This window comes from Nuphar pumila, chromosome 15 (assembly GCF_984573655.1).
Source record: "Nuphar pumila chromosome 15, dmNupPumi1.hap1.1, whole genome shotgun sequence".
In the NCBI taxonomy this organism is placed as follows: domain Eukaryota; kingdom Viridiplantae; phylum Streptophyta; class Magnoliopsida; order Nymphaeales; family Nymphaeaceae; genus Nuphar; species Nuphar pumila.
The window spans coordinates 86,356,409-86,372,336 of NC_143263.1; the positions used below are offsets into that span (position 1 = coordinate 86,356,409).

At 37.1% G+C, this 15,928-nt stretch overlaps 1 protein-coding gene across 2 annotated transcripts in view; it reads left to right on the top strand.

Moving 5' to 3' along the window:
• LOC149815875 (Thioredoxin superfamily protein) overlaps positions 1 to 15,928 on the top strand; it is a 61,656-nt gene that overhangs the window by 17,143 nt on the left and 28,585 nt on the right. For both annotated transcript variants that reach the window (XM_089989833.1, XM_089989834.1), the window contains exon 2: positions 4,713 to 4,812. In XM_089989833.1, coding sequence (XP_089845959.1) covers positions 4,757 to 4,812 — 56 coding nt within the window. In that variant the 5' untranslated portion in view covers positions 4,713 to 4,756. The remainder of the gene's footprint in view (positions 1 to 4,712; positions 4,813 to 15,928) is intronic.

The following is a 15,928-nucleotide window of genomic DNA, read 5'->3' on the forward strand; positions in this document are numbered from 1 at the left end:
GAAAATACAGACCCAACTTTGAATCCAGAAAGGTATAAAGGCCTTGTCTACACTCGACGAGAAAGAGAGCCGCCCACAATAGTTAATTCAGATGTGGATGCATCCTCTACATCCAACATCATTGATACTAGAAGATCTACACGTTCTCGCCATCCAATGGAAAGGTGGGTCAGTTATGAAAATTTCTCATTAGATTTTCAACTTTTTCTAACAACCTTGAATAAAGAAGATGAACCCACAACGTTCTCTCAAGCGTCAAATTCCAGAAGATGGATTGAAGCAATGAATGAGGAGATGAAAGCTCTACATGAATGTGGTACGTGGGATGTCGTGCCAAGACCACCTGACAGAAACGTTGTTGGTTCGAAATGGGTATACAAAATAAAGTATAAACCAGATGGGACTATAGAGCGATACAAGGCGAGACTTGTAGCCAAAGGTTTTACACAGGAGTAAGGACAAGATTATGATGAAACTTTTAGTCCAGTGGTGCGGATGAGAACAATCAGAGTCATACTTTCTTTAGCTATTGAACATCAATGGACTATTAGCCAACTTGATGTAAAGAATGCTTTTCTTCATGGAGATTTGAGAGAAAAAGTACACATGGAACAACCCACTGGTTACGCAGAAGGTAATCCTACAAAATATGTCTGCAGACTAAAAAGAGCGATATACGGATTGAAGCAGGCATCTCGATCTTGGTTCGACAGCTTTTCTCTTGAAATACAAAAATATGGTTTTAAGAAATCTCTTCTTCACCACTCCTTATTTATATTTAAGAACCAAGACACAATTACTCTATTGTTGATATATGTGGATGATATCATCATCACTGGTAATTCCAATGAGCACATTGAAGAAGTCAAACATCTCTTGAATCAGAGGTTCAAAATGAAGGACCTTGTCAAACTACGATACTTTCTTGGAGTTGAAGTCTACAGTACTTCTGAAGAGATGACTCTCACTCAACATAAGTATACCATTGATGTTCTCAATAAAGCGGGTATGAAAGACTGTAAGCCCTTGAGCACTCCTAGCGTTCTTCATCAAAGGCTTAGCTCTCAAGACGGAGATCCATTTGATAATCCCACACAGTACCGTAGCATAGTGGGTATGTTACAATACCTCACTTTTACTCGCTCTGATATAGTCTACTCGGTGAATCAAGTTTCTCAGTTTATGCATGCACCATGTGAAGGACATATGGAAGCAGTTAAACAGATACTACGGTATCTGAAGGGAACGGTTGGGGATGGTCTCATATATAAGCGAAAGACAAATGGGCAAAATGCACATGAGATCACTATTTATTCTGATGCGGACTGGGCGGGAGATCCAGATGAACGCAGATCAGTATCCGGCTATTGTGTATTTGTTGTGATGAATTTGGTTTCTTGGAGTAGTAAGAAACAAAAGGCTGTTGCCAGATCCAGTACAGAGGCTGAATACAGGTCAATGTCAGCCGCCACTGCTGAGGCTACTTGGATTAGACATCTACTGACAGAAGTCGGTGAATCGATCTCTCCATCACTTCTTTTGTGTGACAACCAGAGTGCCATCAGTATGTCCTTTAATCCAATCCATCACAGTCGTGCCAAACATATTGAGATAGACCAACATTTTGTGAGACAGAAGGTAGAAGAGAAAGAGATTGAGCCTGAATTTGTTCGAACTACAGATCAAGTGGCTGATATATTTACAAAAGGATTGACAAAAGACAAATTTTGGATGTTAAAAGGCAAGTTGTTCATGGTTCAAGATCATGCACAACTTGAGGGAGGGTGAAAAGAAGTGTTTTCTCTAGTTACGGGTCATGGATCTCCAGATCCAGACCCGTGACATACACCTTTCATTAATGGCATTGTGTAATATATTTTATTGTAATGAGGGTATTTTAGTACCCTAATTTTGTAATAGCAGGTTAATATAAAGGAGCATGCACAACAGCCGACCCTAACACAACAGGGTATCGGTTTTTCCCAACCTCTCTCTCCCTTTCTCTATCTCTCTCTGTCTCGCAGCTCTCTCTCGTGGAACGACCTGTAGGTTGTAAATCTATCATGGGGCTCCCGTACGCAAGACAAATACGCCTCGGGACAACGTCAAATACCTGGGTTGGTCAGACCCTCCCCAAAGTGCCTAGGTTATACCAGGATACACTTTAGGCTTGATGCGAGCTAAGAAAATCAGCCTCACAACTACAAAGCCACCGTGGACTGTTGTCTGACTCTTTGGAAACCTGAAAAATAATATGGGACACAAAAACTAAATCGAATCCTCGACAATCAATATATATCAGCGTCTGTCACATGGGTGCGGGTGCGACACGGGTGCGGCACAATTTCAAAATTTTTGGACACGGGGACACAACTATATATATATATATGTATATATATATTTTAAAATATATATAATAATAATATATCCAGTGTGTGCATATATGTGGATATTGTCCTCTAAAGTTTGGCACCAGCATGAGTGTTTTTACAAACTTTGCAAATTGTACTTTTGCCCTTGCAGAAAGGGGGGTCAGGGGGCTCCCCCCGACACGGGTCCCGCTGCGCGGTCAGCGAGCGGGGGTCTAGGGGGGGGCCCGCCCCTGGGGGGCAGTGCCCCCTCAGATTTTTTTTTTCTGTAGGGCTTATGTTTGAGACTCATGCTATATATATTTTAAAAAATATATAAAAAGATCATTTTTTTTTTTGTTTTTTGCCCTAAAAATGGGCATTTTTGGACTCGGTCAACATTGATCGAGTCCAAAACGAGGACGGACTCGGCCTCGATTCGTTGACCGAGTTTGACTCGTCGTTGATCGAGTCCCGACCGTGTCCCAAGCTGCACGCGTGTCCACACCCGTGGCGGGGCGTGTCGACTCGGGTGCGACGCCTCCCTACCCGAGTCCGTGTGATTTAGATCAGCGTTGAGATTGATCTGATCCTCCGTAAGGTAAAAAATCCAACGCAACAAATTTAATAAAGCTCAGAATTTCAGTAGATGCGTGGGAATATACCTGAATGGACCAGGGAGGGCATGTGCCCTTGTTACGTCGATCATGCATGATGCGGGTCGGCGTTGCTTGCTAGGTTGATGCTTTAATACCAATTGTTAGAGCTTGATTCCCTAGATGGGTCAGCCCTGCATATCTGACATGCGAAGCAAGGCTGGGCACAAGGTAGGCGTGCGGTAGAGGATGGCACATGATTGGATGGTGCTAAAGGCTGGATGTCAAGGGCCTGCAGCAACGAGCAACAACGAAGATACGCTGGGCCATGTCTCAGGGCTAGGACATGGTCACAACAAGGGTGTCTAGGCATGCAGCAGGCTGAAGGGGAGTGGCTGACAGGGCGTCAAAGACGCAACAACAACGTAGGAACCTAGGGTAGCGCTGGGGCATGGAGCCGTATCCCAGGACAGGGGACACAGTGATGTGTGAGGTGGTAGGATGCTGCAGCAGGGACGTGTCTAGGTGCAGACACGGTAACGTGAGGAGGATGCAAAAAGTCAAGTCCCAAGTTTGGATTCGGCCAAGGAGAGAGAGAGAGAGAGAGAGAGAGAGAGAGAGAGAGAGAGAGAGAGAGAGAGAGAGAGAGAGAGAGAGCCTTGAACGAATTCCAGAGAAATACATAAAAAAATCATCGACAAAAACTGAAGCAAAAACACCTATTTATAGAGTCTACATATGAATAGAAAAACAAAAGCAAAAGCAAAGTCCTATGCTAAATGGGATTCCTAGGGGGCATCCCACCGGGGTCCCAATCCTGGATGAACCCCAGGCTGGCCAGAGTCCTAATCCTGGAAGGATCCCAGACTAGGCAAGATTTCTAGGATGGGTCCTGGAGTTGGGCACCAATTGAGGGATGGATCGTGGGGCAGATCCTTCTGAGGGTCCGTAACACTTAGGTTTCAGGGTGTCTATGAGTATGCTATTGCTCTTCCTTTCTTTTCTCTTTTTTGTTTCTACATTTTTCATTTTCTAGTTGTCATATGAAGTATATTATTATTTTTATTTTTAAAATCTCTTTCTATTCATGTATTTTTCCTTTTATGTTTCTTAATAACTGCACATTGCTGTAAATTTGTTGCAATGAAGCATTTCTACCAAAATACCACACTATATGTGCTATTCGTTCTGAAAGTTTTTATGCTCTGAGAAACACTACTAGACATAATCGTTTGGTTGGAAGCATCCTGTTTATGTTGCTTTTTTAGTAAATGATGTAGCTTTTTACTTGTAGATTCTCTAATGCATGAATTTCATGCTATTGTTTGTTTGGGGTCACATAAATTAATGTGGAATTTCTCTGTCATGGGTGTTTTGGTTCTTGTAAGTGAAGCATGTTTGTTGTGAATTTACCAATCAAATACTATTCAATATGTGTGTTTTTGGTGTTTTAATGTGTCTTTCTCTGTGCCTTATGAATCTTTCAGATAAAATAAACCAAATTCTAGTGGTGCAAATATATCTTGAGAAGAAATTGGAATGATCATTTGTATGTTGAATTTGGATGCCTGCTCCTCATATGCTTATGTTGTTGTACCACTTCTATTCTAGCAAAGACACCTTTTACATGAATGACGTCTTTTAGGTTTTGAGCATCAAATCTGTATGCACTTCCTTTTGCTTTAACTATGGATAACTTTTCATGCTAATGATTGTTGTGCATTATGTCTAGCTTATTACTGACAACCATGATGACAAATCTTTGCAGCTTTGGATTAATTAAAGAATTCATATTAAATTTTAGAGCAAAAGATGGTAGAACCATCACTTTTTGATAAATTGATTGCTCAACTTCGGTCAACTAGCAGGTATAAGCGGATGACTCATTTTATGGATATTCTTATTCTGCTTTCATAAGCATCTTTTGTGAACCACAAACTCTAAATAAGTGTGTCTAGCTTATTTAGTAGATTTGTTGTGTAAGAAATTATTTATTGGAACACTAGCAAAAGATCTGCAATTCTGCACACTTAGCAATTTCCTGTCAAATCATGTTAAATTTCAGTCTACTTGTTTCTTTGCATTTTTCTTTAAATTGTAGGGCACATGTGAATTCTCTTATTAATTTTCTAGAATATATAACTATCCAAATTTTGTTTTGACCTTTTATGTGTCGATATCTTTCTCACTGGTTTGGTGCTATATTTAATTTTTATTCTTTTTTCTAAGATTCCAGTGAAGCTTTCAGATCACAACCATTGATGTTGTTGCCCCAAAGGGGTTTGACGTAGTGGGATGGGGCCTAGGCCACTAGGCAGGCGGTCTAGGTTCAAATCCCATGGGCGTCACCCCTTGCGCAAGCCAAAACGTGATGACTCTCTGGGGGCAAGGGGTAAGCCCACAGAGTTTTACGCTTCCAGGACAGTGATCGTAAGTACGACAGGCAGAGCCAGCGCAGCTAGGTCTCTGATCCTGGGGGCGGTTTCTCCATGTAAACATAAAAAAAAAACCATTGATGTTGTTATTGCTGCTCTTGCTACCGTACCTTTATTAATGGGTTGAGATAGTGTCCCCTTCAGTATTGCTTAAATGCAATATCAATGATTTCTGTTGTGGTGCATATGCTGACAGGACAAACATCCTGATATCAAGAAATGCTTATTTGCATGTATCTAAACTTGGAATTGGATCTAAATTTCATTTTGTTACATAATGAAACCAAAGATCAACTGAAGTGTTAAAAAACAATGGCAGGTAGTTGGGTAACCAGAAGATCAATATAAAACTATTGAAACCATCAAATTTGGCCCTGTTTCAAGCCATCTTGATATTTATCCTCTGAACTTCATAGATTCCCAACTTTTCCTTAACAAGCTTAAGAATTAATCTGTACTATCAGGCTTATATATTAGTATTTTAAAGCAATTGTAAGGAGTCCTTCCCTTTTATATTCTAGAGAAAATACATTAGACAGTTAATGAAATAAAAAATAATATAGGATTGCCTATATCAACTTCCAAAGTTAAGACAGAACATTATTAGAACGTGATATTGTTATATTTTAATTTAAAGGAAAATCTCAGTATAAATTTAAAAAAGGTTTTTCTCGGAAAAATATTGTTATATTTTAATTTCTAAAATCTATAAGAAAATCCATAAAATATAAGAAAACATTTAAAATATAAAAAGTATAAAATATCATGGTAATAACGAGATAATATTGCAATAAAATCGTGATATTTTGAAAATAGATAGTATATTTGAAAATATCATGCTTTTCTCGGGATTGTATTGGTTTTTGAAAATCTCATGATAAAATCAGGAAATTTTGAGAAAATGGCTGATATCTTTTGGTTACCAGTAAAACTTTCATGACCAAAATCGGGAGCATGGTTGGGAAATGAAAGAAGTTGGTGTAACCTTAGAATAAAAGATATACTAAAATTAGATAAATATGTGGCTAATATATTTGAGGTGTTCTCGTTTATTATGTGAAGTGGATAATTCTAATTGCAGTGACAAATATCGATACTATTTTGCAAATATCACAAAAGAATGCAAAAATTATTGAAATGCAAAATAAATGGTTTAAATGCGATATTTTAAAAATATCACCAAAACTAAATTTATCATGATTTAATTGCATTTTCATCATGATTTAAAACTCAAAGACCTCTCAATTACAAACTTTAAGAAAGACAGGACCATCATTGTCAATTATGAGCCTTTTCTTTAAGGTTAAGGGAGGGAGGTGTAGGAGGCCTTTTTTTATAGTTGAGGAAAGGGCTTCCCCTCCTTCCATTCATCAATATAGGACCAAAGAGGAGGTGAGAGGCTCTTTTTATAATAAAGCATAGCTTACTCCCTACCTTCCTCGTTAATATGGGTTTAAATTTCAAAATCTCTCTCTCTCTCTCTCCTGTGATTTTCTCAGCAATGCTACCCTCTCTTTTTTTGTATTTAGTGGCTTAATAAATATAGAAAAAATATAATTGAGATTTTTCCGGAAAAATAAATTTTGTAGAATATCTCAAAAGTTTTTCATGCTGAGAAAATCCAAAGAACAAGTTTTGTGACCATGATTCTAACCAGAGTTACCGAAAGCACCTAGGTAAGTGGGGAAGCGCGCTTCCCCGAAGTGCGAAACGTCGTGCTTCAGAAATGCGTGGGGAAGCATCGTTTTTTAATGGGAAGCACGCTTCTCTTTTATGGGAAACATGCTTCCCTTTAATGGGAAGTATGCTTCCCATCGCGCTTCCCCAATGTTTTTCAATTTTTTTTTGTATTTTTATTTTTTTTGCTTCCCCCTCGCTTCCTAGATTGCTTTCGGTTCGCTTCCTCGGTCGCTTCCGAGACGATTCCCGATTCGCTCCCAAGTGGTCCCACGCTTCCCGCTTCCTAAAAATTTGAAAATGCCTCGCTTCCAGCTCCTGCTTCCTGCTTCCTCAACTGGCAACCATGATTCTAACTAATCTTCCTTGGTCTCTTGCACACCAACAAATTACTAAGGTCATAATAAGTAATAACTCTTCCAATATTTGTAGGCAATGGTAAAAAAACCCTCTCATAGCTCTTAAGGTTTAAGCCCTTTTCCTTTGAAGTTAAGTGTGCCCATAAACTTAAATTACCAGAACACCCTTACGGTGGTGGTATTTTTAAAATTTATGTTGTTGCTTTTAGTGATTGGCTAGGTCCTTTTTTATGGAGGGAAAAGTCAATCAAGATTTCCATAAGAAAAAAAGAAATAGTTTGGTAAATTTAGTTTGTAAAAATAAAAATGACTCTTTTTGACCCTAAAAAATAACAAAATATTTTTAAAAATACTTCAATTTTAATGGTGTTTTGATAATCCCAACTTTAATATATATATATATATATATATATATATAAGTAATGATCTTAGTTGTCAAAAGTTGCGCCTAGGCGTAGGGCCACCGCCTAGGCTTATGGGTCTAGGCTGTGGGGCCATGTTTTTTGATCAAGCCTGCCTAGGCCGCAGGGATTAGTTATCATGTTTTTTAATTTTTTTTGTCTCCTTTCTTTTTTCCTTTTTCTTCTTTATCCTTCCCCAAAAGCTATTTTTTTTGTTCTGTCCTTTTCTTCTTCTTTTGCTTTTATTTATGTTTGCGTTTTTTCTTCCTCGTTTCTGTAATGGCCTTAACTCATATCCGTGAAAAAGTAGCAATTTTTTTTAAACAAGTGCGGAAACATTCCTAGAGACCTGGGGCCTTTACAATTAAACACCACCACCAGGGATCTTATACTCATCTTTCATACCAAACCAAACTTTATTTATTCAAATGTAAAGAGTCTGAGACATAAGTAAATAAAAGTAAAGAAGGCAAAAAGAAAAAGCCACGCCGTCCCAAGAATCTGTCCTACAGTCCCCTCGTGACCTTTCTCAAAAGTAAGTCCTCCCCACTAGGCATCTGAAGCTGCGAAAAACACAAAAAGTAAGGTGTCAGAATTCAAAGAATCCTGTGTACAGGTCTCTCTAATGAATCAAATAAGAACAAAGAACATAAATAAGATCATGCAATATTTTAGCGGGACATAAATATAACATATTCATAATTCAACTAATCATTCATACGATAGAGAACAATTATCAAGCATGAGAGAACATTTAATAAACAATAGGAATCACAATTTAAGCAGTAAAGACTTTTAACATGCATTAAGGGACAATATCATGCATTCACCAAAAATATCATAGTTAAGGGAAACAAGTAAATATGCAGGATCTAATGCATAGTAGGAATATGCATGATTTAATGCAATGCATGAATAAATTCTTATCTTTTATCAGAGTTTTATTTTTATATGCATGTCCCTATTAAATGCACACAATTTAAGTTCATCTTTTTAATTACCATTGCCTGCGGAAACTCAAAACGGGTAAGAATTCTCGAGGTCAAGTAGGGTTCCCAGGGTAACTTAGCACACAAGTTGTATTTTATTACTGGGTTCCAAACTTAGCCCTTAACCGATATCAAGAATCAACACCATCCATCGGAACATTGGAAATCAACAACCAATGTCGGGACACTATGGAAATCAACAACCATAATGCCATTTTTTTTGGTATATCCAAACAACAGTTGTGTCTATAGACTACCCCCAGATAAAGTGACGGATTCTCTCTAAAACCGTGGCCACGAGAAGAACCTCAATATCGGGTTCAGGGGCAACAACAACACATATGGAGTTTTAGTATTCTCACGGTTCCCCAAAACCACAATATCCAAGATTCTCATGCTAAAGAAGAAACATCAAAGAAACGTAAATTACACTCTTCTTTAAATTCTTTTATCTTGTTATTAATTTATTTTTTTAAATTGCAATTCAACATGCATAATTAATAACGTAAACTCGCAAATCAACGTGCAAAGCTCTTCACGGGACCACAGCCTTTGGCAACATGGAACAATGCAATAAGACAATAATAATACATTTTGATTTGTGCAATGCATTTAAAAATTAAAACAAAGAGCAACAATGCTCAAGGCTCACACAACCCAGGATGATCCATTTGATCATCAATACATTCATGTGCAAAAATCATCAATCACATTACTTTCACATGCTTTTCAATGCACATTCATGTATGCAAAATTTTGAGATGTGCATAAAATAATAAAATTCATAGGCACATGCATGAGTGCACATGTGTTCAAGTTAAATGCATGCTTCCATTCAATACATACATTCATGACCAATGCATGCCTTAATTCACATGTTCACGTTGCATGCAAGCTTTCATGAAATACACATTTTAATTAAACATGTGAATATTCAAGTAATGACGCATGTGCCAAACACATCAAATTAATGTATGCACATGCATAAGATGGGTCTTGCAATAATGCTTTGATTCAATGTGGTATATCTAATACTGGAAAGTAAAACATATTATTCTTTACGTGCAAAGGTTGAATATATTATGGATAACAAATCTGAAAAAATTACAAGTATAACTGCAAGTTCATAGTCTAGTTCAACCTTCCCTTATGCATCAATCTTGCATACTGTCACGTGGGAAACTTGTAAGTATTCTTAACATATATTTGGAACACATACTTACAAAACTTTCAAAAATTTAAAATACACAGCACATACGTTTTTTTTTTCCGGAGAAGAATTGGGTCGGCTGGGGTTCGGTTCAGGCCCAGCTGGACCCAACCAGCTGGGTCTGATCTGGCACGACCTGGCAGGGGACTGCCAGGTCTGCCAGGTCGAGCCGCAAGCAGGACTGGCCCCAACACGGCCTGGCATGCCCAGCCGAGCCACTCACTTGGGCTGCCAGGTGCCCAGCCAGCACCCTGCTGGGTCTGGTTTAGCCCGACCAGACTCAGCCACGCCTGGAAGGGCCTGGCACGTCATGCCAGATTGGGCTGGCCTGACCTCCAGCCCACCCGGGGACTAAAAATATACTTATACTTTATATATATATATGAAACATAGGAATCCCCAATTTTTTTCCTTTTTAATACCGTGAACCAATAGGCCACCAATACACAGATTTTTCATGAAGAACGCATGAAGATAAAATATTATAGCATGGGTTTATGGGCATCCAAAGATCCAAAACATGGATCATCCATGAAGATCGATAATACCATAATATCAACACTTAACAAATTATTTGTATCGTCAAACACATGCGTTTTTGGCATAAAAATACACGTGTACAAATTTTTTTTTGCTAGGTGAATAAAATAAAAAATACCTTCATGAAAGAGGATTTACAAATCCTCATCCATGTATTTTAGAGTAAATAACTAGATTTACTCTTCTCCCATGGATTTTTCTCAAAAACATCACATGAAAATCCAAACCATGTTCTTTTTCTCATCCGAAACATGAGAGGAACCCGTATCATGAATCTAAAACGAAGAAAACAATGGTAGAAGGTGGATGGATGGAGAAGATTGAACCTCTTCTTCTTCTTCTTCCTCTCTTTTCCCCTCTTTCTCTCTTTTTCTCTCTCTTCTCTTTCTTCCCTTTTTTTTCTCTCCTCTCTCTTATTTTTTTGAGTATATATAGACTAATAAAGGGGATGTCCCCCCCTTCTCTAGCCCCTTTTAAAATGGGCTGGAGAGAGCGCCTTCATTTATTATGACTCTCTTTCTCCTTGGGTTTTCAATTTTTTTAAAACTCTTCAAGTTTGACTTTTCAAATTTTGGTTTAAAAAGGGACTCTAAATCTTTCAACCTTCCTAGATGTTTCTAGAGATGGTTAAGGGCTCTTTCAAGAGTCCTAAACAAAAATAAAAATACGATTTTGGAATTACATTAAAAATAAATAAATTTCTGGAAGTTTTCAAAAATTACCAAATTAATGTGGGAGGTTTCTTAACATAAATAAACCCCAATTTAAAGGTTTTTGATGAATTTAAAGTTAGAAAAATCGTTAGGCATGAATTTGGATCTGGATTTAGATCCAAGATCCAAGATCCAAGATTCAAATCCATCTCCAAAATACAAATAGGTTCTGAACTAGATCAAACCCATATTAATATGGGTCTTGGATAGGGTCCAAATCCATATTACTTTGGATCAAATCCCTCAGATTCGGTCCAATCCAAATCCGACCCGATAAACTGCTCAATTTTTAGAAAAACATGATTTTTGGTTCAATCGTACCTCGAATCAAAGAAAATAAAATATTGTTGCACTCAGAATTTTGAGACACATCCAACGACATATTACATGAATATCAAATTCTGAATTTTGCTCGAAAATAACTCAAATTTTGCTTGAATTTAAAGGTAAAAAATAAAACTTTTTCTCACGTTTCAATTGGCTCGTTTAGACCTAGTTGATGAGACCTGGGCCATGCCCAGACTCAAAAGCATCGATCTAAAATTAAGGTTCAACCGATTTTTCTATCAGACTTGGCCAAATTTTCAAGAACCTCAAAACTAAGTGTGAAAAATACACGACATTACAGTTTCACCCCTCCGGCTTCTCTTTTTCTTCCTCTTCTTCTTCCTTTTTTCTTCTTTTTTTTATTTCTTTTTTTTTCGTTTTTTTTTCTTCCTCCTTTTGCCCCTCCACTCTTCTTTTTTCTTATTTTTATATCTTTCTTCTTTTTTATTTTTGTTGTTTACATGTATGCATGTGTTTTTGGCACACACATATAAAATCTATTTTTTGAGCTCTCTCTCTCCCTCTTTCTTTCTTTATATATATATCTAATGGTTCAGATTGAGTATAAATTCTCTAAAAACTATGACTTTTGGAGGGTCCTAACTGTGACCTAACGACACAAGGGCAGGATAATCCCATTCTCTCTCTCTCTCTCTATATATATATATGTATGTATGTATATAGAGTAATTAGATGGTGTGCCCCAAGAATTGGTGTATGTTCAATATTATGCAATTTCATGAATTTTGTGACATGTTACACTGAATTATACACTTCATCATAGTTATACTTATATGTTTGTTAATAAATTTAACCATTTATTATAATATTTTTGTTTTTCTTGATATTTTATTTCTTGGTCCCACCCATAGTGACACATTTCTTTTTGGCAATATCTCATTTTTCAAAACCTCGAGAAAAATTGAAATTTTTTCATAAATCTCGTATTTTTCTGCAAAATTTCGACAATAAAAAAATATAAAAAATATTTTTTATAAGAAAATATTAATAAAAAATATTTTAAAATAAAAAGATAGCTTTTTCATGATAAATACCATTTAAAACGTAAATATCGTGTTTAAATCATGATAATTATGTTTTTTCATAAATCTCTTGATATTTTGAAAATCTCGTGAGAAATTGCCGTTTTAAACTTTTAGGCAATTTCTTGCAATATTGTATCGAGATTTTCATAAATCTCGTGATATTTGTCACTATGGTCCTGCCTAGGCCCTGATTGTTCCTTTTAGGTGTCTTTTGCCTAGACAACTAGTGCTTTAGACAACTAAGGTAATGATAGAGTGCTCCCGGAGCACTTACTCCCTTTTAATAGCCATTGGATATTTTGAGATCCAACAACTATGATGCATCTTAAAGATGCATGCAACATTGTTAAATGATTGCTGCACGCTTTCCAAATTCACATTAAAAGAGAAAGTGCTGAGGCCTATTTCAAGGCTGAGCATTTAAGAAAGATTGACTTTTTTAAATGTTACATCTCTCTCTCACACACACATACGTGGATCTCTCTCTGATTCACACATGCATACATCGTGGGACATGGTTGTTATCATGCTCATGCATGCATCCATGCCCATCCATGTTGGACATAATGCATGTGTGAGCATGCCATCATCCACACATCCATGTGTGAGCTCACATGATGGACATGGATGCATGTGTGCATTCCATCATCCATTTCATGTGTGTGAGAGAGAAAAAGATCCATGTATGCATAAGCGACAAAGATATTAGAACACACTGGCCAAAAATAACATTTTGGATAACCGAGATCCCAAGCCTGGACGCATGTTCTTAAGATTGCTATCTTTAGAACATCAATCGCCCCACTTCAAGATTTTTGAAGATTTGAACTGGGTTTGTGCACGATTGAGTGTCCAGGATACAACTAGGCTTGAACCTCAAGAGTGTCACTGCTTCGCAAGACCAATTACCTCTCCCACAGACGAAATTGCAAACCAAATGAGAGCCAAAACGATAGAAAGTAAGAAAAGTTTGAAAATAAGAAAGTTAGATAATCAAATGGTAAAAAATAAAGGGTTTTTATAATCTTAGGAAGGCTAACAACGTTTTGGGTGATAAATGAGATTGAATGACCATAAATTAACACTTTAAAAAATGGACGAAAATAACCTTGAACGGTCACTGCCTTTAATCAAAGGTCATGGACTTCTAAAACCGCCAACAGTTACAAAGCCTCATATAATCACCATTTAAATGCTCTCCAAGGGTTAAATCAATGCAAGAAAATGAAAGTCAAACAATCTATTTTGGCTTGTCAAAATAGTCAAAGGTGGGCTCAGATCGTTCAAAACGGATTTAGGCGCCTCAGAATGCACTTTGTGCCACTGCAAGCGAAGTGCAAAGTGCACTATCAAAGCACCACATTGCGCCTCAAGTTTCCTTGAGCCTAAATTCCCTTATGCGCACACGTGTGTGCAAACTATGCGTCCATTCCTACACATTGCACAACACTGTCCACAAGCCACCCTATGATCGAAGGGTTTCCAAAGTATAAGTAAATAGAAAAAGTCTATTTAAACCCTTAAAAATTTCTCTCCCTCTTAGATATGGGACTAAATAATTTCCAAAGGTATTTTGGTGGGAAACAATAAATGAACCAAATCTTTATAAAGAACAAGTAATATATACATTCTCATCGTAGTAAATAGTTTATTTTGAAACTTTTTTCAATAATTCCTGTAACAACCCCAACTCATACCTCTAAAAAAAATTACGGATTTTTTTTTAAATCAATTTCAGAAAGTTTCCCAGAAATCGGGGCCTCTACAATTCCATTTCACATCCACAAAACCACAAGGGATCTTACACCCCATCTTTCAAACCAAATCTAAACTGAATCAACTTTATTAATTCAAAAATCAAATAGTCTGAGACAAGTGCAAAATAAAAGAATCAAAGTATGCAAAGGAGTAAGTGGAGTATAGTCACGCTGTCCCTAAGTGATCTGTCCAGCAGTTGTAATGCACTCGTAGCTCTCTCATAAATGAGTCACATCACTGGGCGTCAGAGGCTGCAAGATATAAAGATATGGGTGTCAGAACCAAAGATTTTGCGTATAAGTTCTTCTAATGAAACAAATAAGCATAAAGAATACAGATAGAATTCATGCAATAATTTAAAAGGTTACTACTAGAATAATTGCGCAATACCAAGTAAGTAGTAATAATATTTATCATGCAATAAGATGTAATATCATACAATTAATCTTACAAGACAAGTAAAAAAACAAATAAATATGCATGATCTAATGCATAGCAGGAAAATGCATGATGTCAGTGCATATGCATGAATAATTCATTATCTTTAAATCAAGTTCTTTTCATATGCATGTCCCTATTAGGATGCACACACATTTAAGTTTCACTTTTTATTATTACCATTGCCTGCAGATACTCAAAACATGTAAGAATTCTCGAGGTCAAGTAGGGTTTCCAAGGTAACTTAGCACACAAGTTGTATTTTATTACTGGGTTTCAAACCTAGCCCTCGACCGATATTAGGAAACAACACCATTTATCGGAACATTAGAAATCAACATCTAATGTCGGGATACTAGAGAAATCCGCATCCACAAGTGTCACTTTCTTGGTATATCAAAACAACAGCTGTGTCTACGCACCACCTCCAGGCAAAGTGGCAAAAACTTCCTAAAATCGTGGCTAGGAGAAGAACCCCAATATCGGGTTCAGGGGCAACAACAATGCACATGGAGTTTTAGTATCTTCACGGTTTTCCAAAACCGCAAATCTAAGAGTCCTAAACTAAAGAAGGAAACAATTCACGACATATATTGCACTGTTCTCTTTCTTATCTTATTATTAATAGTCATTCATTAACTTGCAATTCAGCATGCCAAATTAAGAACCCAAGTTCGCATATCCAAACGCGAGGCCCATCACGGGACCACAACCCGTGAAAAATATAGAATAGTGTAATATAGAAACAATATCAATGTGATATTTGCGATACATGTAAAATAAGTAAAAAGGAGCACCCCAAGCTCAAGGCTCACCAGGCCCACGATGATTCATTATGATCATCGATGCATCATAAGCAAACAACGTACTCTTTATGCAATGATTTCACATGCTTTCCAATGAACTTTCATGTTGTACATGCAGGAGTTTACCCCAGTATGCCATTTGCATGCTTTTCTTTATCAAACACGCATGAGAACACACTCTCACATAAGTACATACTCTTATCATTCCACACTACAAGTTTGTGTATGCATGTGATAGCCAATTTGCATTTAAAACTACGTCAAACAAGATATGTCAAGTAAAGG